The sequence below is a fragment of the Mauremys mutica genome, chromosome 11 (genome assembly GCF_020497125.1).
Source record: "Mauremys mutica isolate MM-2020 ecotype Southern chromosome 11, ASM2049712v1, whole genome shotgun sequence".
Taxonomy (NCBI): domain Eukaryota; kingdom Metazoa; phylum Chordata; order Testudines; family Geoemydidae; genus Mauremys; species Mauremys mutica.
In genome coordinates this window covers 35,732,464-35,758,287 of record NC_059082.1, presented here as the reverse complement: position 1 = coordinate 35,758,287, position 25,824 = coordinate 35,732,464, and the positions used below count along the sequence as shown (strand labels likewise).

The 25,824-nt window shown below is 37.4% G+C and overlaps 1 protein-coding gene across 2 annotated transcripts in view; it reads left to right on the top strand.

Moving 5' to 3' along the window:
- SCAPER (S-phase cyclin A associated protein in the ER) overlaps positions 1-25,824 on the top strand; it is a 340,257-nt gene that overhangs the window by 241,479 nt on the left and 72,954 nt on the right. For both annotated transcript variants that reach the window (XM_044979453.1, XM_044979452.1), the window contains exons 25-26: positions 8,373-8,496; positions 24,473-24,702. In XM_044979453.1, the coding sequence (XP_044835388.1) occupies positions 8,373-8,496; positions 24,473-24,702 (354 nt within the window). The remainder of the gene's footprint in view (positions 1-8,372; positions 8,497-24,472; positions 24,703-25,824) is intronic.

Below are 25,824 nucleotides of genomic sequence, written 5' to 3'. Positions count from 1 at the left end.
ACCACTTAAAGGTGCAGTGCGGTCATGTTAGTTGCTCAATTTATTTCTTACCTTATTCTTAGAGATGCTTCTCTTCTTTTGATGTGGTGAAGTGGTGAACTAGGAGTTACTGGTACAATTTCCCTTTACATTATATGAACAATATTGCATCAAGATTTATCTTTTACACAAGAAAATAGTACATCATCATGTATTCCTTTATATATCCAAATACACCATGGAGTGTCACAAATCCACCTCATACTCCTGAGTGTTGTGCTTTGCGTTTGGGGTGACATCTGTGAAAAAACACATAACCAGACATTGGCTGTTACACACGTGTGCAGAAATTGGATTGTATACATTATTCTTACTAAGGTTGCCTTTAAATTTATGCATGAAATTTTTCTTCTAGATTCAACTTTTTCAGACAATATAAAATATCTAGTGTGTATTTTTGTTGTTGATGATGTTAACTAACATCACCATTTTTCAAACCATACCCCCTTTTGAGGGCTCTGCTAACAGAAATCCATAGCTATCAGGGCTTTTTTTAGTGAATGGTAAAACCTCACTCTGGCATGGAATCTGCTTTTTATTTTAACCCCTTAAATGTATTGTACAAATCAACTTTAAAGGTTTCACAGACAGTGTCTAGTACTATCAACTGGTGCAAACCTTTCCCTCCAGGTGACTTTGTTAAAGTTCAGATAACAGGAAAATGAATGTGCTATGTAAGTAAACTGTAATTGGATTGTTGAGAGAGCTCCAATTCCATAGGACGTGACTTTCTATGAACAACTAAAGCATGCTGAGACTTGGCTGTTTAAGACCAACCATTTTTTTGCTCTCAGTACAGAGAATCAGTGTGATCTGATGCCTCTAAACCTGCTGTCACAAAAACTCCTTCATACAAACAAATTCTTAAATAAGAGGATTTTTCAAGATGCGACGTTTTCCAACTGACTATCTTTAAAAAAAAACAAAGCACAGTTTTTGGTTGTAGCTGATTCTTTAATGAAAAATAAAATGTAAATCAGTTTTCTTCTTGCCTTAAGTTTTGAAAGAAGTTTGCAATTTACTTCTCTTAGGTTATTTTGTGTTTTGATATAATTTACATCTCTGCTGACTTTTTAAAGTTTGAGTCCTATGAAATGGCATTTTAGTGTGTTTAGTGCTAACACGAGCAAGAAGTAAAAACGTGGAAATAAACTAAACATTGTCATGTATTAATTATCCGTGTGACTTCCCCCACCAAAATAGGTCTTGCTAAAGGATACCACTCCACTTAACTAAAATAGACAGTTTGTGTGGTGTTGTATGATTTAACCATTTGTGCTCATCTTAAATTAGGAATCTGTCTGCTATTTTGTGATGAGGTTAAGCTATTTAGAAGTAGGTGAGGAGATTACACGGGCTATTATCCACATCTCTCTTTCCCCAAAATCCTGGCAGCATGGTGCAGCTCAGAACTTTAATCCCATGTCTACAAGATAAAGCTTTATTATAAAAAGATTTAACAATATGCCTGTTGTTTTGTACTGCCCAGATTGTTAGTTAGACCAGCAGGACAGCAAATGCTGCAGGAAAGATGTGGCATTTGTAAAAGACAGATGATCCATTTAGTGGGAGGGTCATTTTTTAAGAACAAAACACTCAAAGGGGAGGAGAAAGAATTGGATTATAATAGGTTTTATTATTGGTGTTAAGGTATTAAGAATTAGTGTCCAGGTGTATTATTTCTTAGAGAAGCATTTTATAATTTTCATAACTGATTGACACTGTTGTTCAGTTTTCTGATTACAGAACAAGCCATAATTTAGCATACTTGAGTAAAAGTTCCCAGTTTTGTAATATTTTATCTGTGTGCCTTCAGTGAAAATCAAATTGGAGTTAGACAGCAAAAACCCAGGCAGGAAACAGGATTACTGCCTCTGCCATGGTCTTGCTTATGACCTGTGGGCAAATCACTTAACCTTTCTGTGCTTCAGTTTGGCTACTCATTTTCCAAACGGATAAAGTAATATTTACGTATGACAGAATAGTGTTGTGAGGCTTAAATAATTAGTTCTCTGAGTGAGTTGCACAGTGTAAATGCAAATTATTCAGAGGCTGATAGCAGATAGATGGGGGGACATTTGTTACTATTAAAAACTTGATTGGAGGGGGGAAATTGTTTTTCTTTCCTTGTGTCTTGCCATACTGCTTCTTTCATTATCCAGTCATAGTAAATATCATGGGAAGCCAGCCTGAGCCATTGCTATAGTATGTAGAAAATAGTCTGCGTAATATTATAGCTAGATGGATATAGTTGTTAGCAGTTGCAGTGTAAAATAAAATATTTTGTTGCGATGGGATTAACCACTACCTTAGACTGAAAATACTTCTATAGTTTGCTCACCCATTTTACAGTTTTTGATCTACTTTATAAATATTTCTGAATGTGAAGTGCTCTGTTTATTCAATTTGTAAGTATTGTTCACAATGCTTGTTACCTGAGGTCCAAGACAAGCTTTCTCTGCAAGGTTACTCCCTCTGGGGAAACATTCACTCCAGACTAGCAGTTGGTGTGAGGGCATAAGGGTTCTCTGAAGAGAATGACCTCCTTGCAAGATCAACATCCAAAACCTGCAGCATCTGTCGGTTTTCATGACTGTTTCTTTCTCTCTCTGTAACAGAGCCGGGTTTCACATTTGACAGTACTCAAGCACAAATCAACATTGCCCTGCTGCACTAGTATGTGAACAAACCGTGTAGATGGAAGGAGCTCTTTTGGGTTGTTTAGAATGGATTTTAGTGTGGGAACAGTTTCTTTCAGTTAATAAGTCAGGGCCTCTGAACTTTATACAAGAGTCTGCCAGATTCTACCATAAATGTAAATATTGGGGGTAAATTGTACACTTGATTTGTCATATGTCATATAATAACTTATTTATAAGAACGGGTTCCAAACTTAAACATTTTCTGGTGAAAAATAAAGGAGGGTTAGTTCTGTTGGCTTCCACTATTTCTATTTATTAGTCTATTTGTAGTTAGTCTTTAGAGAGCCCATTTGTGAGTCAGAGAATTTAAGATCGCATTGATGATATACAGAATAAACAGGTAACTGTGAATTATGAGGATGTAATTCCTTTGAGGATTTCTGATGTCATTATAAACCATGTGAGTGAAGCTCTAGTATTTGTTTATGCAGTCTTCAAAATCTAGAGATGGCATTATAGCCTCATAATTCAATTCCTGGTTAATTTTTAATTTTATATTTCATCCTGTGTCCATACCTTGTCTCTTCCTTTACTGTTCCACTGCTTGCCATTCTGTCTGTCTCTCTCTCTCTCTCCATTCTTTAACTACTAACCCATCTGTCACCTCCATTCTGCTCTTTTTTGTCAGATACCAAACTAACTGCTTTCTTTCCCTGTCAGAACAATGAGAAGTCCTGTCAGCTCTCCAGGTTCTGTTCAAACAGCAGTGGTTGGTAAAACTTTGCAGTTCACCCTTGTGGTAGCCATGAATTTGATTGTTTAAGTTTTGTAATAACTCACCCAATAATTGAGGGGTTTTTTTTTAATGAGCGAGGGGTTGTAGTATATTTAACCTCATGCTGTGTATATTTAATTCCAGTCTTTCAAACTTGGAGTTACTATTCAAAAATCTTATTTTAGAGGTAGGCTGTTTCTATATGTTTGTGGTACCTTGATTTTATGGAAGCAAAGGTTATGACTTTTCACCCACATATCCCAGTGCACAAACATGAATTAGTTTTGTATTGTGGGATACAATTTTAGATAGAGGCCATGATTCTCTACTCATTTACATTTGGGTACATTAGGAGTAACTTAGAGCGTAATTTAGAGGAGAATCAGGAACATAGATTCTAAACTGTTCTGTTCTCTTCTGTATATGAAGACGTATATTAAAGATAAACATTGTTCACATTTATTTATGTTCACATAAGATAAATAATATAATGTATATACATATATTTTGGTCAAACTTCAGGATAGAACTCTTCTCTGGAGCCAAAATTTGTGTATCTTAAAGAGTGTATTTATAATTGGATTTACTCTAGAGTAAAGCCCTCCATCAGAGGGTAGACTTATTATGTGGTTTGAGTATATGTGCTGTCTAACTTAGCTTTAAAGCTGATTTGTGGGTGTGATACAAAGTTTAGAACAACAACAGTAGTCAATAAACAACTGCTTTACGTGTGAGGAAAATACTCTAGTACCCTAACATAATTTTGATAGCTTTATTGATACTCACATTTTTTTAAAAAGTATGTAATAAAATCTGCCAATATAAAAACATCAAAAAATAAATTTAGTTTTGCAGATTGGTAAATTTAAGTTATAGTTAGATGAAGTTCTTACTTGACACACACAGCTTTCTGTGCTTGTCTCAGAGGCCTTGTGCAGAAATGGTGACAGTTGACAGCTGTTGTTCTACTAATAAGATTAAAGTAAAGAAATTAGTTGTGCTGACTTTAATCTGCCATTTAACACTGCAAACCACCTGGGGCCTGCTTCAGTGTTGACACTTCCAATTTTAAATAAAAAAATTCTATAACTGAACCTTAGTTAAGAACATGTCTAAATACATTCTAATCATGGCAGTCTATAGTTAACAAGCTTATGTTATCAATTAAAAAAGCCCTCCTTATTGTGAAAAATTAATTTGACATGCATTTGCTTATGCCACACTTTCAAAGGCATTATTTCAGTCTTTGGAACTTCACATACTTTTTTGGATGTAGGATTCATTTGGGAAATACAAAACCAGGGTGTATTACTTCAGATTAATTTATTCTACATCTAAAACAGGATTTTTCATTTTAGATCTATCTAGAATGACGGTTCTTTTTTGGAATTATGAAATATGCCATCCACTCTGAGCTGTATTTCAGTAAGAGAACTACATAATTCTAAACATTTTGAAATAAATTATCAAGATGTAAAGTTAATCTGTTAACTTCAAATTTCAAGGGTTAGGAAAATATATTTTCATATTTAAATTAATTGATCTTTCCTTTAGAGCAGTAGGTGAAAGAGCTTTCCAAAAGGTGAGAACTAAAACTTGTCCTTTATATAGTAAAAATAAACGTTGCCAGATGTCCTTTATGTTTCTGATTGTAATAGCCAGGAGCGGCTCCAGGCACCAGCACGCCAAGCACGTGCCTGAGGCGGCAAGCCACGGGGGGCGCTCTGCCGGTCGCCGCGAGGGCGGCAGGCAGGTTGCCTTCGGCGGCATGCCTGCAGAGGGTCTGCTGGTCCCGCAGCTTCGGCGGACCTCCCACAGGCATGACGCCGAATCCGCGGGACCGGGGACCTCCCACAGGCAAGCCGCCGAAGGCAGCCTGCCTGTTGTGCTTGGGGCGGCAAAATACCTAGAGCCGCCCCTGGTAATAGCCTCATTAATATATGTTGACTTATCTTTGCTGAAAGAAAAATTAAGTCCTCTAGAGCAGTATTTCTCAACCTTTTTGATACCAGGGACCGGCTTGTTGCCTTCCTAAACTGTGTCAAGGAAATCTCAGACCAGTGCCAGTCCATGGACCGGTCATTGAGAAACACTGTTCTAGAGCATAATTTTTCAGTACTACTGTGGGAATATGTTTTCATCTTTCATTTTGTTAAATGAAGGATATAAACTTCTTTTAAAAGCTAGGTTAGGAAAAGAGAGCTTGGTTGCATATATATTATTAGTTTTAAGCATGATAGATAAGAGGCATATTAGTTGAATTTTCCACAGGAATTATCAGTGTAGATTGAAAAACAAGTGAATGACATTGCAGCTCAGTAAGCAGTAATTTGATATTGCATTTTATACTGTTTGAACCACATTTCCAGGAGTGCCTTCCAATCAGAGTGAATATATTAATTTATAACAAGACAATATAAACAATACACAAAATATTTTTATTAATAGTTATATTCAGAATATTAACAAACAGGCATTATGATTATATGGATTTCCATGTCTAAATGAAGGGAATTATAATATCAACTATCATATAAATAAGTTCTCCCAAAAATGTTCCTGATCCATTTTTAAATGTTGCAGCATGTTCTACGTTCCTATCACAGTCTCAATAGTCTCATAAGTTTTTACATTCCTCCATCCTTAGTGCCCCATTTGCTGTCACTTTCTTAGCAGCCAAGGAAGACTAGATGACATTTCCTTTAGAGTTCAATAATGTTTGCTTTCATTTGGAGGAGAAGCAATCGAGCTACACAGAGGAATGATTTACTATAAATTCACTGTCTTCTGAGCATTCCCAGCCCTTACTGGTTTGGGAAATGTAGGAAAGAATTTGAAATTGATGTATATGATGCCTCTAAATTGACAGCCTTTGGAGCTAGATGATCAGCTGCGACAGTAATGAGCACAATATAAATAAATACCTTGGCAGGCTTCCTACATGTTTGTAGCAAATAAATCTTATTCAGTAGGGAACTGCACAAAAACATATTATTAAGACTCTGCTACAAAATGATGACCTTTGGCTTTCTCGACGTTAAATATTTTCTCACCAGTTGCAAGAAAAAATAAAACTATAAAATAAAGTTAAATTTATTTATTTAATTTAGTTAGTAAAGTCAGATGATGACTTTGACAGCTTCTCTATAAAAACTTGTCAGTGGGCACTGCCAAGCCATTCCAGAATGTGAATTTTACTAATGATCTCAAGTCTGGCTTGTCTATTGAGCCTGGTTAGCCTCCATCACATTAGTGATTGCCATGTATTTAAAAATAGAAATAAAAACAATCTCTCTCTTCGCTTTCCTTTTGGAAAGCAACCAGAATTGTTTATTGACTGTATTTTTTTTTATAATTGTGTCGTATGTGTGTTTTGTGTCCGTGTGCTTGTCTGTAAGCAAAGAAATTTTTGAGGAAAAGCTAAGTCAAAGAAAACATTGTGAAAAAATTTATTCTGAAAGTGATAAAATCCTTTAGGCAGGTATATCTCATGTGGCAATGAGTTCCATAGCCTTGGGCCAGTTCCTGTGGAAGTTCTGACTCCGCATAAATCATTCACTTTGCATAGGAATAAATAACTCCACGAGGTGCAACGTAGAGAAGAACCAGGCCTACTGTATATATTTTGAACTGTTATGGCCCATTTTGTTTAGCTTTCTTTTTGCTCTTCCAGTTTTTCAGAATTGGCGCTCTCCCTTTTGCTATTGGAAACCTACCATCCATTTCCCCTCAGACGTACGTATAGCTCCCATCATCGCTAATGTAGTTATGCACTCAAGTTTACAGTCCCCATAATGGGGATGCCAGTGATTCCTGAAGAAGAGCTTTGTGTAAGCTCAGAAACTTGTCTCTTTCATCAGCAGAGATTGGTCCAGTAAAAGATATTACCTCACCCACCTTGTCTCTCTAAGGGTGTGTCTACCCTGGCACTTTACAGCGCTGCAGTTTTCTCGCTCAGGGGGGTGAAAAAACACACCCCTGAGCGCAGCAAGTTCCAGCACTGTAAAGTGCCAGTATAGACAGTGCACCAGCGCTGAGAGCCGTGCCCCTCGCGGAGGTGAGCCACATTAAAGCGCTGTCGCGGCAGCGCTTTAACATTGCCAGTGTAGACTAGCCCTAAGTCCCAAAATCATCAGGAGATTCACCTGAGGCAAAAGACTGACGTTTCACCTGTTAATTGTTCTTTTGTTCAATACAATTCACCTTAGTTTGCTGGGCCTGCAAGCCAGACCCTCTCTAAAGCTGATCCCAGTACAGTGTTAGCATTTCCTGCTGGTTAATTTATAACATATCCTTCTTCCTGAATATTCTGCTACCAAACTGACTAATGATCTTGTATACCTAGGTTACTTGCATGAGACAATGAATTCTGCCAGAAAAAACATTAGTTTTTCAAATTGTGCAAAAATAAGAGTTTTACCTGATATTGTACAGATGTTCCTTTTTTGCCTTTTTCATTGACTATATTTCTAATATACCAATGATCAAGGGGGGGAAATCAAAGGTTTGATTTGCGTGTGTGTGTGTGTAAGAATGTGAAGGTGTGTAAATGTGCACAGACATTTAATACCACATGTAACATAGGAGAGCTTGCTCTTTTAAACATTACAGCTTCTAAGGCATGCAATTTAGTTTTAAACCCAAGTTCTGGTTCTAAAGCAGATGCAGTGGTAACACACTATAGAATTTGGAATGTATATAGGTTCACTCAGAACTTCTGTATCATGTCAATATTTATTTAACCTACCTCATGCTAATTTGTATTTTCTGTGTAACTTTTCATACTCATGTTCATTAAACTTACCTTCACTTTAGGTTGCCTGATGATATTCCTCACAGCCTAATATTTATATTTAATTTTATAGATTAGTATATTTAAGAAGAAAAGTATGTTGACATTTCATTTTTTATTTTAGGTCACTCTGCAATACCGTAAATGTTTACAACCTGGCCTGCAGTAATTGCACAGAAAACTGCACCTATGTTCTGTTTAGTAATAAGATCACCTTTTTAATGGACCTGTTGATGCATCAGTTAACGGTATGTAACATTTTTACCCTGAAATAGAAATGAAGTGTGTTTGCTTAGTGCTGGTATACTAGAATATTTGGTATATTAAAATACCAGAAAAATATGGGATTCAAAGTCAGATATATTTCTTCAATGATATTGACATTGAAAATGTTCTGTATGTACTAGGAAAGTTAAAACAAGAGTACTTAGCAAATTTTCAGTGGTGCCCCATCACATCTACCACTGCACTCAGAATGTATATCAATACAAATCAAGGTGATGTACTACTGCTTTTTCATGTGTATTTGGTTACTGTGTATATACAGTATATACTGTAATTGTGTATAAGTTGAAAATTTCTGCAAACAGATTCTGCGAACACACACAAAATATATTTAAGAACTAAACAAAAAACACTTCAGATGGTCAGCCAGTGTTTTGTCTTTAACTCTTCCAGCTTCAGTTCCACTGAGATTACATTCAGTGAATAGTTATCTGAGCTTTATTTCTGCACATGTTCAACTCGGGTATCTTTTAATATCTAAAACATAAGTCTGCTCAATTTGTAACCTTAATTTGGTTTGCAAAATTGTTAAACAGCAGGCCTATTTAACTGAGAAACTTTTAATTTTGCAATGTTTCATTTAATTTCAGATATCATTAAATATTTTATTTGAAAACTCATTTTTAATTCATAGTGACCTGCTCATCATGAGATATTTAGTCTAGAATTTCTACTTATAAATTGTGTGTATGTATTTTCATGAGCCAAGCAGTTTGTTAATTGAAAAATTATGTACATGCCTTAAATAATTTACATGACACTGTTAGAGTCAACAAGACATAGGACTGTTAATGAACACTTAAAAAGCGACACTCTAAAGATCCTTGACAGACAAAGAAAACCTGAAGGCAGCATTTAAATTCTACTCTATCTAGTTGCCAACTCATGGTTTTTCACCAAATCTTTCCAAAAGGATTCCAGGTATTAGATTTTAATTATATTTAGTGAAAGTTGTGTATAATGTTAGGCCAGCCACAACATTGTTTTCTTTCTGCTGAACAAGCCAAAACACAGACTCCATGGTTAATTACACAAGGCATTAAATACTTCAGCACTTTACAAGTGTCAAGATTCATTCTGATGCCAAACACCTTCCCCTTCCTCATTTTAGTACTATGCCAAGACTACTGTGCAAAGACTAACTTCCTCTTTTGTTGTAGAAATATACAAAGTATTTGTTACATAGAGACGGATGAAATTGCCAGTCTCACATGGTGGTGATCACTAAGAAAACTACTATTACTAGAGCTACCCTCAATCCAGAACAGAACTTCATAGTATAATGCCAAATACTGCCTTGAATTGCGGCAGAACTCCAGTTAGAACCAATTTGTTCCCTTGATCCACACTGAAACTCAACTTTCTATTATTAAAGTCTCTTGTGCAGATTTTGGGTAGTATATGGCCCTTAACTGGAATAACTTCCCGATGTAATGAAATATGTATTAAAATAATTCTTGAGTGATATACATGCAAAAGGTACAGTACATCTAGGGCAGGGGTCGGCAACCAGGGCAGGTGCAAGGATGTTTCGCGCCCTAGGAGAAGCTTCCACCTTGCGCGCCCCCCCGCCATGGTCACTGCCAAAGGACCCGAAATTCTGCCCCCCCAAATGCTAGTGCCCTAGGCGACCGCCTAGGTCGCCTAATGGGTTGCACCGGCCCTGTCGGCAACCTTTCAGAAGTGTTGTGCTGAGTCTTCATTTATTCACTCTAATTTAAGGTTTCGCGTGCCAGTAATACATTTTAACATTTTTAGGTCTCTTTATAACTAAACTATTGTTGTATGTAAAGTAAATAAGGTTTTTAAAATGTTTAAGAACCTTCATTTAAAATTAAATTAAAATGCAGATCCCGCTGGACCAGTGGCAGGACCCAGGCAGTGTGAGTACCACTGAAAATCAGCTTGTGTGCTGCCTTTGGCACGTGTGCCATAGGTTGCCTATCCCTGATCTAGGGTATTATTCCTGAAAATAAATACTCCTTTTCTTACTTCTGCATTCTTGAAAGAGAAATTAAGTGTGATCGCACCTGGGATTTTGCTTCTTAATTCAAGGAAATTAACATCTTGGTGGGAAACATTTCATTTTATTTTATTTTAATTGAAAGATAACTATACCTGTCCTTTTTAGTGCTTTTGGGCCTAGTCCAAAATCAATTAATGTCTTTCCATTGACTTCATTTGCGTTTGGATCTAGCTCTCTGTACCCATTACTGCACACACTTACTCATGCAAATAGTTTGACTAACTCCAGCATTTCTTATGTGATAAGCTCTTTGGGGCAGGAGCTGCCTTTATCTACATCTGAACATGACCAGCTACATTGTTGGCACTTAAAAAATAATATCACAGATAATTCTTGAGTGCATCAAGTTTGCAGGTCTCTAGCCCTATAGATGAAGAGCAGATTAGGAAAGATATAGGTTTAGTGCTGGATCATATTCATATTCATGAATGCAAATATAGAAAAATAGTTTAAGAAGTATCTAAATATATTCAGTTGAATAAATTATTTTTGTAATTTATTTACACATTCTCAGTATTTACATATAACTTCTGTCCAAATTATATATATTTGTGGTATTGTTTCTACTTCTTCATAATCCAGTCATTACATTTTGATGGATAAGAGATTTACATCAGTGTAACAGATGCTAAAATTCAGAGCTATAATAAATCATTATTTTTATTGGTGCTCAAATGTTCCTTTTCCTTACAGAGAAAATAAAATGTTTTTTCTTCTTGAAGCAAATACTGTTATTGTCTGAGTTATGTAAAAAAGCCATCCTAGCCTTTCTGTAGTAGAAACATGGTCGACATGGTATAAAACATAGGAAGTAGACAGACAACTAACCTTAAAAGTTTTGTAAATAAGAAGCAAAACATTAACTTAGCATTTCTTACTTTCTAGAGTATACATTTCAGTAAGTTACTTGTTAAAACATTACTCATATGTTTGTGTATAAGGAAAAAATAGTAGGAAATCCGTTGTGGGTCACCCCTTCTTGGTCTACATCTTTTTATTTAACCAGCTATGTCATCTAGTCATTCAAGGCCTAATCCAGTGCTCATTGAAGTCACTGAGGGGACATCTAACTGCAGTTAGACCCCTGCGGCTAGCCCATGCCAGCTGACTCAGGCTTGCAGGGCTCGGGCTAAGGAGCTGTTTAATTGTGGTGTAGATGTTTGGGGGACCCTCCCCCTTCACAGGGTTCTAGAGCCTGGGCTCCAGCCCGAGCCTGAACATCTATACCTCAGTTAAACAGACTCTTAGCCTGAGCTCTGCGAGCCCAAGTCAGCTAACAAAGGGCAGCCACAGGTTTTTAAATGCAGTGTAGACATACCTGGAGAATCTTTCTATTGATTTCTCTGGATGTTGGATCAGACCATGCTATTTACATGCATGAACGTCTTGAAGCTGCTCCCATAACTTGAATTAGATTATACAAAGTTGCCAGGTCAGCTCTTCCTTGTCTCTGAGTCCGGTAGATGGATTATTGTAAGTATATAGCGGGAACCTTTCTAGATGTATATTTTAGAAGGCTTGACACTGAGAAGAATGAGTCAATAGGTTTGAACTGTAAGCTTGGATTGATTTTTATTGTAGTTCAACAGATAGCTTTCAAAGCAAATTAGAACTGTCATGTAATTTTCTACAAAGATATCTCTTCCACTCCTAGAAAAAGCCATTTGTATAAAGCATGTACTTCACTATACCGTAGAACCTCAGAGTTACAAACACCTCAGGAATGCAGGTTGTTCATAACTCTGAACAAAACATTACGGTTGTTCTTTCAGAAGTTTACAAACCGAACATTGACTTAATACAGCTCTGAAATTTTACAATGCAGAAGAAAAATGCTGCTTTTAACCATCTTAATTTAAATGAAAGAAGAACAGAAATAGTTTCCTTACCTTGTCAAATCTTTTTTTACGCTTTCACTTTATTTTTTTAGTAGTTTGTTTAACACAATACTGTACTGTATGTGCTTTTTCTTGTCTTTACTGCTGCCTGATTGCGTATTTCCAGTTCCAGATGAGGTGTGTGGTTGACCAGTCAGTTCATAATTCTGATGTTCATAACGCTGAGGTTCTACTGTACATAAATTTATAAATAAAAATCATGTATCTGTTCCTTAGTAAATATTCCTCAGTTGGTTTTTCATCTGCTATATTACAAATACCTGTCCTTTTATGCTTTAAAAATAACCTGTAAAAGGCATGATAGTTTATTTTCTAACTATATGTTCTCAGCTAGATCTAAGAGAAGTTTCCAAAAGCTTTTGAAAATAACAAGTTGGACACGACAGCCCAGGCTAGTAAACGATCTGAGTTCATCTGAAGCTGACCGAGGTGCTTTTGTTCATTCAGACCTTTCCCTCCGGGATACGCCCTACTTTGTTACCATTTAGTTCAAATGCGTATCATTAAGAATTAGTGCCCAGTGCATTCATATTGTTAAATTTTTTTTCTGGGCATAAGCATCGAAAATTAGATTCTTTTTTTTCCTTCTGTTTCAAAGGACATATTAAATACCAGAGAATTAAAGATAGCTGACTCACAAGAGAGACAATTACTTCCCATCATTTCATTTATTGATATGTAGGGCCCTACCAAATTCACAGTCCATTTTGGTCAATGTCACGGTCATAGGATTTTAAAAATCATAAATTTCATGATTTTAGATATTTAAATCTGAAATGTCATGGTGTTGTAATTGTAGGGGTCCAGACCCAAAAAGAAGTTGTGGAGGGGTTGCAAGGTTATGGGAGCGGGGAGGTTTGTGGTACTGCTAACCTTACTTCTGCACTGCTGTTGGCGGCAGCTTTGCCTTCAGAGCTGGGAAGCTGGAGAGCAGCGGCTGTTGGCCAAGAGCCCAGCTCTGAAGACAGAGCCGCCGCCAGCAGCAACGCAGAAGTAAGGATGGCCTGGTATGGTATTGCCACCCTTACTTCTGTGCTGCTGCCTGCAGAGCTAGGCCCTCAGTCAGCAGCTGCCACTCAGTGGGTGCCCAGCTCTGAACCCAGCAGCACAGAAGTAAGGGTGGCATGGTATGGTATTGCCACCCTTACTTCTGCCCTGCTGCTGGCAGGGCGCTGCCTTCAGAGCTCGGCGCCCGGCCAACAGCCGCTGCTTTCTGGCTGCCCAGTTCTGAAGGCAGCACAGAAGTAAGGGTGGCAATACCACAACCCTCCTAAAATAACCTTGCGACCCCCCCCTGCAACTGCCTTTTGGGTCAGGCACCCCAATTTGAGAAACGCTGCTCTCCCCCATGAAATCTGTTTCACAGGGGGAGACCAGATTTCACGGTCCGTGATGCGTTGTTCATAGCCGTGAATTTGGTAGGACTCTATTCATATGCATTGATATTAATTTCCCACATGCTTTTTCAATTACATTATTGCTCCACACATCATTAACATTATTTTTTAGATTATTTTTCTCTTCAAGATTAATTCATAAAGGCCTCAATCAGATGATTTTTTTCTAGTAATCAGTAATCAGAAACATGCATAATTCTCAACAGTTGTAGCAGATCACAGAATCCAAATATACATACAATTGCATGACAAGGTTGTAACTGAGCCTTCTTAGAGAAAATAGCTCAAAAAAGTATCAAAGGTAAAGAAAAGATTGCATTCCACAGGTCAGTTCTTTCTCTGGACTCTATAGAATTGCTAAGGAATTTTCCTCATATTATTATTCTTTTCATCCAAGGATCTCTAAGCATTTTATGAAGGTGTGAATGTATATTAACAAGCTGAGTTTGTTTTAGAGTATTTAACTATCTGATAGGAAGCCTTCCATATAATGTGATGGATTTTCATTATCAATGCCACATGTTTATCAGGGCAGCCTTCACTGTTTTATCCCGTCAGAAATATTAATCTTTGATACAGTATGTTTTGTGTTCATGGACATTTAAATATGCTTATTTTTTTCTGTCAAAATTTATCTAAGAGCATCCTCTAAATAAAATAATCTCTCCACCCATGCAATTATCTGAAAAGTCAAAAGGACTTTTTTTTCCCCTTAAAATTAAAATGAAAGCTACCTGTTTCTTTTAGAAAAAAGGTGAATAAAGAAATTCTGATTTTTCAAGATATTTGAGCTCTTGAAAGATGATATGTCTCTCATAGAAAACTTTAATCAGCTGTACTCTAGTAAAGTTTTAAATTTGCAACAGTCATCCATAATGTATGGATTGAAGGACACCTACTGAACTGATAGTGAGGAATTATCTATAAATGGACATACAGACGATAGGTTTTATATTGTATTTTCAACCAACATGTTACATTCACGGTAAATCAAAGCAAACCAGCATGAAACTGAACCATCATTGCCATCATAAAACAAGAATACATCTATTGATGTTTGTAAAAAGAATGCAGGATCTTCCATCCTGATCTGACTGTTGTAAATCTGAAGGTTTATAGATATATCTGTAATAAGCACTTCTCAAGATACTTTGTGATAAAGAAATTCTTACTAATCACTTTGTAAAAATAAATAGAAAAAGCAAAATCTTTTAAACTATTTTGCTACCATATAAGATAAATTCTTAATATTTGGGGGGGGGGTTTAAATGTTCGCTCTCCATACAAGATACAGTATTAAAATTTTTGTCCTGCTTTTAATGTACTGGAGTTTGCACACAAGATTATCATCTTTCAGGCCTGAATTTGGATTTGGAAACTTGGTCTGAATTTACAGCTGGTTTCTATGACAGAAACCCCTGGGAGGCCAGTGGCTGCACTGTCAACTGCCCATCCTGGAAATGGATATCTCCTTCAATGCAAAGGGATGTAGATTGCATCTTTCTGCTCCTGCAGTGATAAATCAAACCCATAGTGTATAAGCCAGAAAAATCAGTAATTTTTTTGTACACAATCTGAGATCCTGGTGGGAAACAGACTGGCTTTTCTTCTAGCATACACTACCAAAAATAATAGAACTTCATTTGCATTCTTAACTCTGAGGTGATGGCTGCCATTCCATAATAAATGTGTATATGAGTCTTGTTCTAGCCCTGCCAACTTTCTCTCCCCAAGTCAAATTTTCCAGAGGTGGCTGCTATTTGTATTTCTAGGTGAAATTTCAAAAATTCATAATCTTGTGTTATTGTACAAGTTGATTTTTCCAGGTAATCTTCAAATGTTTGGGCCCTCAAAATTCTGTATAAAGCATCATTTGACAACACAAAAACTGTACAAAATGAACTGGTGGAAATGTTCATGAAAATGATTCTACCTGTTTAACCCAGCCCTATGTATAATGTACTAAAAATTAATCTCTCCATATAGATGCACAGAAAACTACTAAAACACAACAACTTGGTCATTACATTTTATGCTTTTAAAAACAGTACTTAAAGCTATATTCACATTATAGACAAACGGCCTGTAAAATTTTATTCATACAGTACACTACATTTATTTGGGGGGAATTAATCTGGTTATCCAGTTACATGGGGCAGTTCCCAGGGAACTGATTTTTTTCCCCCAGTGTAATTCATTGGGAGGGGCTGCCTTGGTATAGTAATGCTGCTTAAACAGGACAGTCCATCCCATTGAATATGCTACTTTCTCAACTCTGTATGTCACTGATTTTGTGAAGCTTCTATACTTTGCAGAAACTGAGGCAGCTGCACAGTTTTTTAATTGCATCCCTGTCTCTTAAGGGTTTACAATCTCCACGTTGATAACTACAAGGATTGCAAGCCGACAAGTATAGGAGCTCCTCAGCTGTTTTAGTTCATGGAGAGTTTGCAATGTCCATGATGTTCAGTCTCCATAGGGTCACTCACTTTTGGGCACTTACAGGAGCTGTGAAGAGGAAGAGCTTATAAGAGCTGCATGGGGGAGACTGAAGGTACTAGGAGGAGCTGTCAACAAGATAATTTGCAACACGCACTGTAGGGGAAGTGCAGAGCTTCTTCACTCCAGGGTAACTAAAGCAGCTGCAGAGCTTCTCATCTCCAAAGCACCATCCAAGTTCAAGAGGTGCTTAAATAAACTGCTCCCTTTCTGACTTCACCTCCAGTTGGAGGATTGAGGATCATCACCCAAAAGAAGCAGATATAGGGGAAACCCACTTAATTAGGATATCAGGCCAACCTGATCAAGGAGTTTCTAATGTAATAGAAGGCATGCTTCAGTTTTGGCATGTAAAATGCATCTGTCACCACTAGCATCTTTTATTTCGTTGCAATCCCGTAACTAAAAAAATGGTTTGAATCCATTTTTATATTTTATTGTGCAATTTGTGAATCAGTTTGCTTTTGAGAGGAGACCTTGTATGTCACATTTCAGCCTAGAATGAAAGTTTAGAGCCAAATTGCAAACCGTTATGAAAAATGGGTTTAGAGTAGAAATGCTGGCAGAGCATATCCTGCTGTGGGCTGAATGGCACTGCTGTAATATTCTGGTTAAATTGGTAGCCCTTCTTCTTTGGAGAGGGAGTGTGTTTTGATGTTTCTGCCTAAAGGTTGAAGGATTGGAAATGCCAGAAGCTAAGGAGCTCTGTTTATTCCTTGGCCAGGTACAGTTAGACAGCTGTAATGCAAGCTTTCTCTATACCCAGCCTGCTATTGACCTCAGCCCTGACCTGCACAGACCACCCACCTTAGGGGTGAGCATTAGCTCAATTTTCATAGCTTAATTGTTCAGTTCATATAGGGAGAGCCACTAGTATTTACTGCGAATACTATGAAAAACTGCACATTTTCCAAAATGTTTCTGTTCAGGCAAGCCCAGTGACTTTATGTCTGCAGAAAGCACAGCAACACGACTGATTGGGGGATACAAACACAAGTGACTAAGTGAGCAGAGATAACATCACAAGGTGTGCAACACCCCTTAATACAGAAATCCTGAGGGCAAGTTGCTTAGAAACCATTTGTATGAGTAAATCCAGTTACAAAATATCACCGTATTTAGATTATTTTGTGATTACTTAGAAAAGGTCTGTTTTGGGATCTGTGGGCTTCTAACTTTTATAAGAGTAATTAAAAACTGCAAGTTTTCAGGGACAGATCCTCGTCTGATGTAAATTGAAAGTCAGTGGAGCTATGACATTTTCTATCAGATGAGGATCTGCCCCTCAGGCTCTTAAAAGCTTTACTTCCAATTGAAATCTTATGAATGAACCTGGACTATAACACAAAGAAATTAAAGTTTGAAATATAACACTGAACATTTTTCATTCGGGAACTGTTCCGGGTGGTCTATTGAGTAGACATTTGTTTTAAATTGATGTGTCTTCATGCGTATACTTTAAAATGTCAGTGATTAGTATTTCATTCCCTTTTATACAGCAAAATTTAATGCATTGAGATAGATATAAAATATAGTCAGTCTGCAAGGGGATATTTAAAATAATGTAAAATTCCATCTCATTCATTAATCACGAAGTTCTGTCTAGCTCGATCAATGCTGCAGAGATTGTAGAGTAGAGAATGCTGTCCCCTACCCAGGCTAAAATCACAGTTCCTCAATCTGACAAAATCTGGATGTAAGGCCCAGAATTAGTTCTTTTGTAGATCCAGACCTGTGTTTCTCTGCTCCTTTTTAGAGCTAAGGGCTTGTATGGAGTTATTCAGGAATAGCTAACGCAATGGGGCAAGCTAAACAGGAACAAGCCACTCTTATTCCAAAATGAGTGTTCACACATGGAATTATTCAGCAATAGCTGCTCTTGAATAACTCAACTTGTAGACAAGCTCTCAATGGAGGAAAAGCTATCAACATTAAGACAACATCTCTATCGGAAATAATTCTACAGGCAACAGAAGCAACTCAAAAGAAATGGTAAAATTTGGGGTGTGTCTCTGAACATTTTACATGTACTTTCTTTTGATATCTTATGCTAATGCCTGTTGAGTGCATATTAAATTCTGTAAAGGTAACATTCAAAGTAACATACAATGGATTGTATACAGAAGTGCATTCTTGATTTGAAATTCAAATCAAGAAAACCAATATGTAGTGCAGCCAATCCAAAACAGAAGCATCTGCTTCTACACCAATTGAGGTTGATGAGAGTTTTGTTGTTGCATTCAATTACAGCAAGATTGGGCACAAGATGTTGCACTTTGATGCTCAGTGGAAACTCTTATTTCTTTCTTCAGTTGGACACATACAAAAAAAGTCAAAATGTGTGTTGTGGGTTTGTTTGTTTTTTATAGAAGTATAGAAGTACAATTGTAGTCGTGGTGTCATGAGTCCTGAGAACCGGAGTCTCAGCTGCGTTCAGTGCATGCTAAGTGCTTTGCTGGATCAGAGCCAGCATGCTCAGCACCTTGTTGGATTAAGTTCTAAATGGAGGGCACAGCTGAGGAGGCTATTCCAGCAAGGGATTTCCCCCACACATGGGAAGTTCTCAGTTGACCAGTTAAGCTGGCTTCAAGCTGCCATAACAGTGCAAGTGGATTGCATCAGTGCCTAGAATCTGGGCCTAGGAGTCTTCCTGTGTAAAGACTGATTTAAAAATGAGTAAAGAATTCAGGGTTTGGTCTAATGCTGTTTTCTGATAACATTGTTGAAACAGCACTGTGACATTGGATAAATTGTTTTTTCTTTCTTTCATCATCAGTCACTTAAAAATGCTTTATACCAATTACCAGACCAAACCTTTTTTCAATACAGAGTTAGAGCAGTGGTGGGCAACCTGCAGCCTGCATGCGGCCCATCAGGGTAATCTGGTTGCGGGCCACAAGACATTTTGCTGACATTGACCATCCGCAGGCACGTTCCTCCCCCACATCCCCCCACAGCTCCCAGTGGCCGTGGTTCACCACCCTGATGGGCTGCATGCGGCCCACGAGCTGCACGTTGCCCACCACTGAGTTAGGGGCATATATATATATATATATATATATATATATATATATATAATTTAAACATTTACAAACATCAAAGAATACTGTATTTGAATATTAGAAATGAAATATTTGAAAGTTTACAAATTCATAGATAATGTTTGACACACATCATTAACTCCACACTCGAATCTCCATATATAGACAGCAGAAAAAAATTAGAATCTGAAACCTATAAAATAACCCTTCCATAATTTTAATTATCCATATCCACAATCTATATAATTATCAACAAGCAACCTTAATATATTAACTCATATACATATATTCCATATATAAATTGTAAAAATCAACTGTCTTGCAATTATTAATAATATAATTATTATAGAAAACACCAGTAAAAATAGAGCTCCTTGTTTAAAATAATTAGAAATAGCACAATAATATAAAATCTTTCACTTGTGTAACTAAGTGCCATGCATTTAGAAAATATAATTTAGATGTATAACACTGTAAGAAAACACAAGATCAATTTGTCTTAAATGCTGTTCATTATAACAAATGAAAAGTTGCTAATACAAAATATTAGTACTAAATAATCTTTTTAAGAAAAAGGTTGCACATCATTTTATATCTCAATTGCACGAGCAATGGCGAGTATATCTTAGTAATTTTAAACCTTGGTGTTCATAGTGCAAGGCTGCCACATTTAAAGTGATATACACGTTTTACAATGCAATTCATCTGTTTCAGTAGAGAATTTATTCATTTATTTAGTAGAGAATCAAAACCATTAGGCATTAATTATTTTAGTCAGTGTAGATTACAGGAGCAACGTTGTATTTTTTCAGTCAAACTTGAATTAGCAGCTGAAGACTTCTCACTGGCTGACTTGGCTCATCACCAGAAGCCAGACTATTACAATGAGTTTTAAGTACCAACACAAGGCTCAGAGCTAATGAATAATAAAGAAATGTGCATGTTGTTCTTTGTCACCAAGTGTTACCAAATCCCCCCAGATACCTATACAGGCTAAACTATGGTGCAACAGCATTTTATGAATCCACTAGCATGCATTAATTCTACAGGATTTTAAAATTGAATGAAAGAAAACTTCAGGCAGTATTGATCATTAATTACAGGGTGGATAAAGATCAAGTTCTCTGTCATTAAATTGCTTCTACAGAACCACAGCACTGTGCTGACATCAGCACCGTTAAAAGCAGTGAGCCCAGTTAGGAGCCATGTTTCTTGATGCATGTACCTAAAGTGACAAGATTCTGTCTGTAAAGCTAGCACATCATTCATATTCCCTTCACTTCTTGTTTTTTCTGTCTGTCACCAGATCCTGGAACCTCCTGGAACCTCCAGTGCTCATAATGGGGCAAATCTTAAGCTGGTATAAACGGTCATACCCTCATTGACTTCAGTGAACACTAGCTAAGAAGTTGCTCCCAGTTTTGTAGCTGTATATATAATATAGCCTTATGTTTTACATGTAGTAAATCTGTCCAGGCATTACTACCATCTTTAGAGTAAGATGCTTCCAGCTGCTGATTTACTCCCTTTCAAAAATAAGCTTTCACAGCTGTGACTCAGGAGAGTCTACAGCTTTCCAAGCAGCACTACATATTATGTTTCTCACATGACATCATGGTTGTTAGCTTCTGTTACAATCAACAGAAAATATTCTTCATTGAGGAATTTAGGCCTCATCCAGGTGGCCTAGAGGGTGAAGAACTTAATTTGCCTTTCACCAAGACAAAGATAACACCTTGGCTAAGAGGGAGGAGACAGGAGATTCAGCCAGATTTCTGGGTTTGACTGAGCCAATTAATAAGCCCCAGGTGGAGCTACCACACTATCAGTTGAATTAGAGACATTTTCCCTGTTGTCCTTAGCAGTTACAAAATATAAAGGGCATCGACAAAAGGGCAACTTTGGCTCCTGCTACTTGGTCTCATATCATGCATAATTTGAGGTTTAACCAGAAAGAGCAAGGAACTAATTCCCATTGTTCCTTCTAGTTGTCATTAGCTCCCCTTGTAACACCATTAGCCCGTTTCCTCCCTTTCTAACATTCCAACATGTCATGTTAATATGACCTTGAATTTATGGAGGAGAAAGGCTATGCCCTTCAATATGAATTTGTTTCTCATCCCAACCAACTTCTCACACAAAGTCTGCTTTTCAAGGACCCTTCTCACAAGTTTCTGTTATGACATATTTCCTAATCTTTATCAATAGAAACTGTTACAATGAATCACAGAGGCCAGGATTTCTTTTCCCATTATCTTTTGATTCTAAAATATTCCAGAAGCTTTTTGGCCCATTCTAGACTTTGGAAGTTTGAACAGATTTCCAAACAGATCATATTCTTTCAATCATTTCAATGCCACAATCCTTTCCCTTTTCCCTGAACTCTGATTTGAAGCTCTTGGCCTTTGAGATTCTTGCTTCCACACATTAATTCAGAAATCACAAACGAAGTATCTTTACTCTCTGGTGATGTAGGTTTTTACCAAAAGCCTGTCCACAGTACCTACAGGTTTATCCATACTTAAAATGATGATTCATGTGAATCATGACACAATCCCAGCAGTGATACAGACATGCCTGTATATTTTTCTGGGTCTATTGAGTACAATGGAGAAATCTTCATTCATTTTAGCATCTTACTTCCATAGTGACCGCCCTCTTCCCACAGCATCAGCATCATCCTCAGAAAAGCATTTTCAGGGTATTCAAAGAAGAGATGAGCATTCAGTGTCAAGATTGGCACCAGGATTACAAGCAAAAGAGGCAGATGTGAATCAAGGAAGGAGATAGAGATGTGTCTGAGGATGCTTCTCTTGCCTAAGAAGAGCGCTTCTCTCTTTGATATGTTTAGCTTATTTGCATATTCAATTTTGTGAGTCATTCATCTGGCATTGGCAGTTTCCTTCCTCTAATCTGAAGTAAGAATGCAGCTAATGCTAGAAAGTTTAGAAACTATTTTACATTAGCTTTAATACAGCCTAAGAGCAGCTTGTGTGTAGACTGAGCTATTCTTAGTCTTTCCATTAGCCATTCACTTATAAGGAGAAACAAATTCTCTAGAGAACTTTCTTTCAAGTCTATGAAGTGGGACCAATATGAGTGGTCTAGCTCAGTGATGGGCATGCTTGCTAGCAGGGCCGGCACTGCCTTTTTTGCCGCCTCAAGCAAAAAAAAAAAAAACTGGGGGGCGGCTGGAGCGGCGAAGCAAAAAAAAACAAAAAAAACGGTGGGGCGGACAGAGCCAGGGTGCACACTTTCGGCTAGTGGGACTCCCTGCACTGCAGACATGCCCCGGGCAGTGGAGTGCGCACCCCGGCTAGCAGGGGGAAGGTGGGGGGGGAGAGAGAAGGGGGGCGGCCAGGGCTTCCTTCAGCCAGGGCACTCACCACTCGGCCCCTCCTGCCACACTGCCTGCTGGGAGGGCTCCACGCCGCTCTGATCGGTGGGGTGGGAAAGACGCGGGCTGCCGGGCTTGCTGCAGACCTGGCACCGGCTGGGGCAGATGGAGCGCGCAGCCAGCTCCCAGCAGGGCACCCCCCCTCCTCTGCACCGCCGCCCCCTACAGGGTGGCCAGAGTGGTGAACAAAAAAAAAAAGAAAAAAAAAAAGGGCAGCCATGCCGCCCTAGGATTGGCCGAAGCCGCCCCTTATAATCTGCCACCCCAATCACGAGCTTGCTTGGCTGCCTGGAGCCGGCCCTGCTTGCTAGGGCCAGCCAGAGATTAATCTGTTTGCACTGAGATCAACAGCAAACGGTACTGGTTTTGGGCTAAGCTAGGCAGAAGCTAAAGAGCACTATTGGATTCCTTCTTGCTGACTGGAAAATTTATTTCCTGATCCGCAAGGTACTTTTCAGTTGAGACAAAAATGAGGCTCTGGCTTGTGTTGCCTACATTTGCTGCTCAGACCTTCTAATATCCTTTTCCAATGGGTTAGATAGTGCAGCCTTCTGATTCTAATTTTTTTTTCCTGACACTGGTTTCTGAGTTCCATCCTTATCAATAACCTGTTCTGTGTTTTTCTTTAGGCTCCATAATTCTTCTGGGACAACAATATCACAAAAAAATAGATGTTCAGTTTTTACATTAAGATAAAGTCTTTCAATCATTTCTTGTGCCTCTTTGTTACTCCTGGAAAAAAATTCAAAGGAGATTTGATCTTGATAGTTGATCATTCACATGGATTACTAAGTGTGTTGCATTTTCTATCAAAAGGCTCACTTGTATGTACCATATAAGAAAGACTCAAGTCGTTCTCTACCAGCCATCCCCCATCAATTTTGTTAAATATACACCCATCACTACTGTCATAGCATTCTTCTTTCTGGGCAGGGAGAGATGGGTGACATTATCACTGTAGAATACTTTGCAAAGTCAGGCAGGTGGATCATCAGAGTAGCAAAAGGTTCACTGTCCACAAAAGAGCACTGGTGATGCCTCTGTAACATTCCAAACCTCATGCAGCCTGAGAAGCAAAAGATCAAATCCAAAGATTTAATTTGATAAAACTGGCACTAATGGAGGAGTTAGTGAGCCATCTAATTAGTTTGTTTACTTTATAATTCATTAGTTATATTGAAAATATTTTTGTTTTTGCCAGTGAATCATCATAAGACCTTATCTATACATAATAATTAATAATAATATCTTTATATAGTTAGTTAAGCAGTCCTTTGCTATAAGGTTTCTCTTTAAGTTCATATACACTGAATTCCATTTAGGAATTACCTCATTTTTATCCATTAGTACACATTCTACACATCCATTTTTCACGCATTGTAATTGTTAGAGGTTTCAAATGGCATTCACTGGAAATGGAAGATGGAGAAATATAATATTATAACAATCTGCCTAATAAAGGATGCAGTATTGTATTTTAATGTTCATCAATAATGCTGGAATATTGTTTCCTCAGTTATTATTTATGGTTCTAATGCATGTCTGTGTATACCATCGGGCTTTTATGATTGTTTCACTGCATGCATTAATTAAAAATATATTCTTAGGAGAACAACAATAGTCTCTTTAGTTGAATTTTACATATTTTATGGAAATTTGTTTATTGTATCTCTTTATGCAGGTTTGTGTTCCAGATGAATATAATGCAATATTAGGAAGAAGTGTAAATAAGCAAGTATTTGAAGGTTTAACAACTGGACTTCTCAGAATTATTGCTGTGGTCTTTGGGTGTCTGATCTCCAGTCTACCAGATGTAAATAATCAGCCCACTGCACCTAAAATAATACAGGAAGTGAAAAACAAGCCCTCAAAAGTTGAAGCCTTTAACAGCAGGGTTCAGGACCTGATCAGGTAAAAACTGATGAAATATCTTTAAACTTTTTATTTTAGTGAAAGAAAATTGCCAAGAACTAGCAATGGTAATAAGCTCCTCTGAACCTAACTCAACAAGACTAACACCTATGTATGGTTCAGAAGACCTCTCAAAGGCTATATATATGTTTTCAAGCAAAAATGCTCTTTCAGAAAACTATGGGACAAATTCTGCCCTCAAATATACATGTACATTCAAGTCCATAGAGATTTGTGCATTTATCTAAGTGAAAAATTTGGCCCTGTGATTGTCCAACTTTCTCTTCTGATGTGCAGAAGTTCCCCAACCGCAAAATACCTCCTTATTGGCACAGGAGTAAGTAACATTTACTGCAATAATATCACTGTCAATAAACATAGAATAAAGGGAACTAATGTACAGAAAGTCAGAACAAGTTTTCATGGAGGGTATAAAACATTCTCCAAATTATGATAAATCTCTTTTTGAAAAATGCTACTATTTGCTCCTAATTGCTGCTCTTGATTATTGTTTCTATATGTTAACTACTTGCTACAGTACAGAAAGAAAGTTAGTGGCAAGACTTTCCATAGCTTTCCTTGATGCATGAATTATTCTTGTATTTGCTAGTAATTTACTTTATACACTTGAACATTTGTCTTTTATTCCCTGTAGAAATTTGTCTCTCAGTGATGTCTGAAATATCTTCTTTTTTCTTCTTCTTTTTTTAATCATGTCGGCTTAAAGCACCTCACAGCATCAGTCTGCTAGTTTGTTTAACTGTGCTGGATTAAAATCACCAAAATTCTGCCTTTGTATATGCATGTTTCCTTTATGTCAGTGGGAATCCTTGTATTATTTGGTTGATTGTTCTTTCTGTCCTTTTTTCTTAAATAAAGGTGACCAGAATTTTGCACAATAAAAGTTCCTCTAGATGGTCCATAGTTAGCAACTCTGTATATGGATCCTTACATTATTTTTATATAATATTTGTTGATTCCCAACAGTATACAAAACACAACATAAAGACAGTCTCTGGCTATAAGAGTTTACAGTATAAAAACAGACACAGATAAGACAGTAGGAGACTTAGAGATCAATAGTGTTGCTTTTCATAGAATCATAGAATCTCAGGGTTGGAA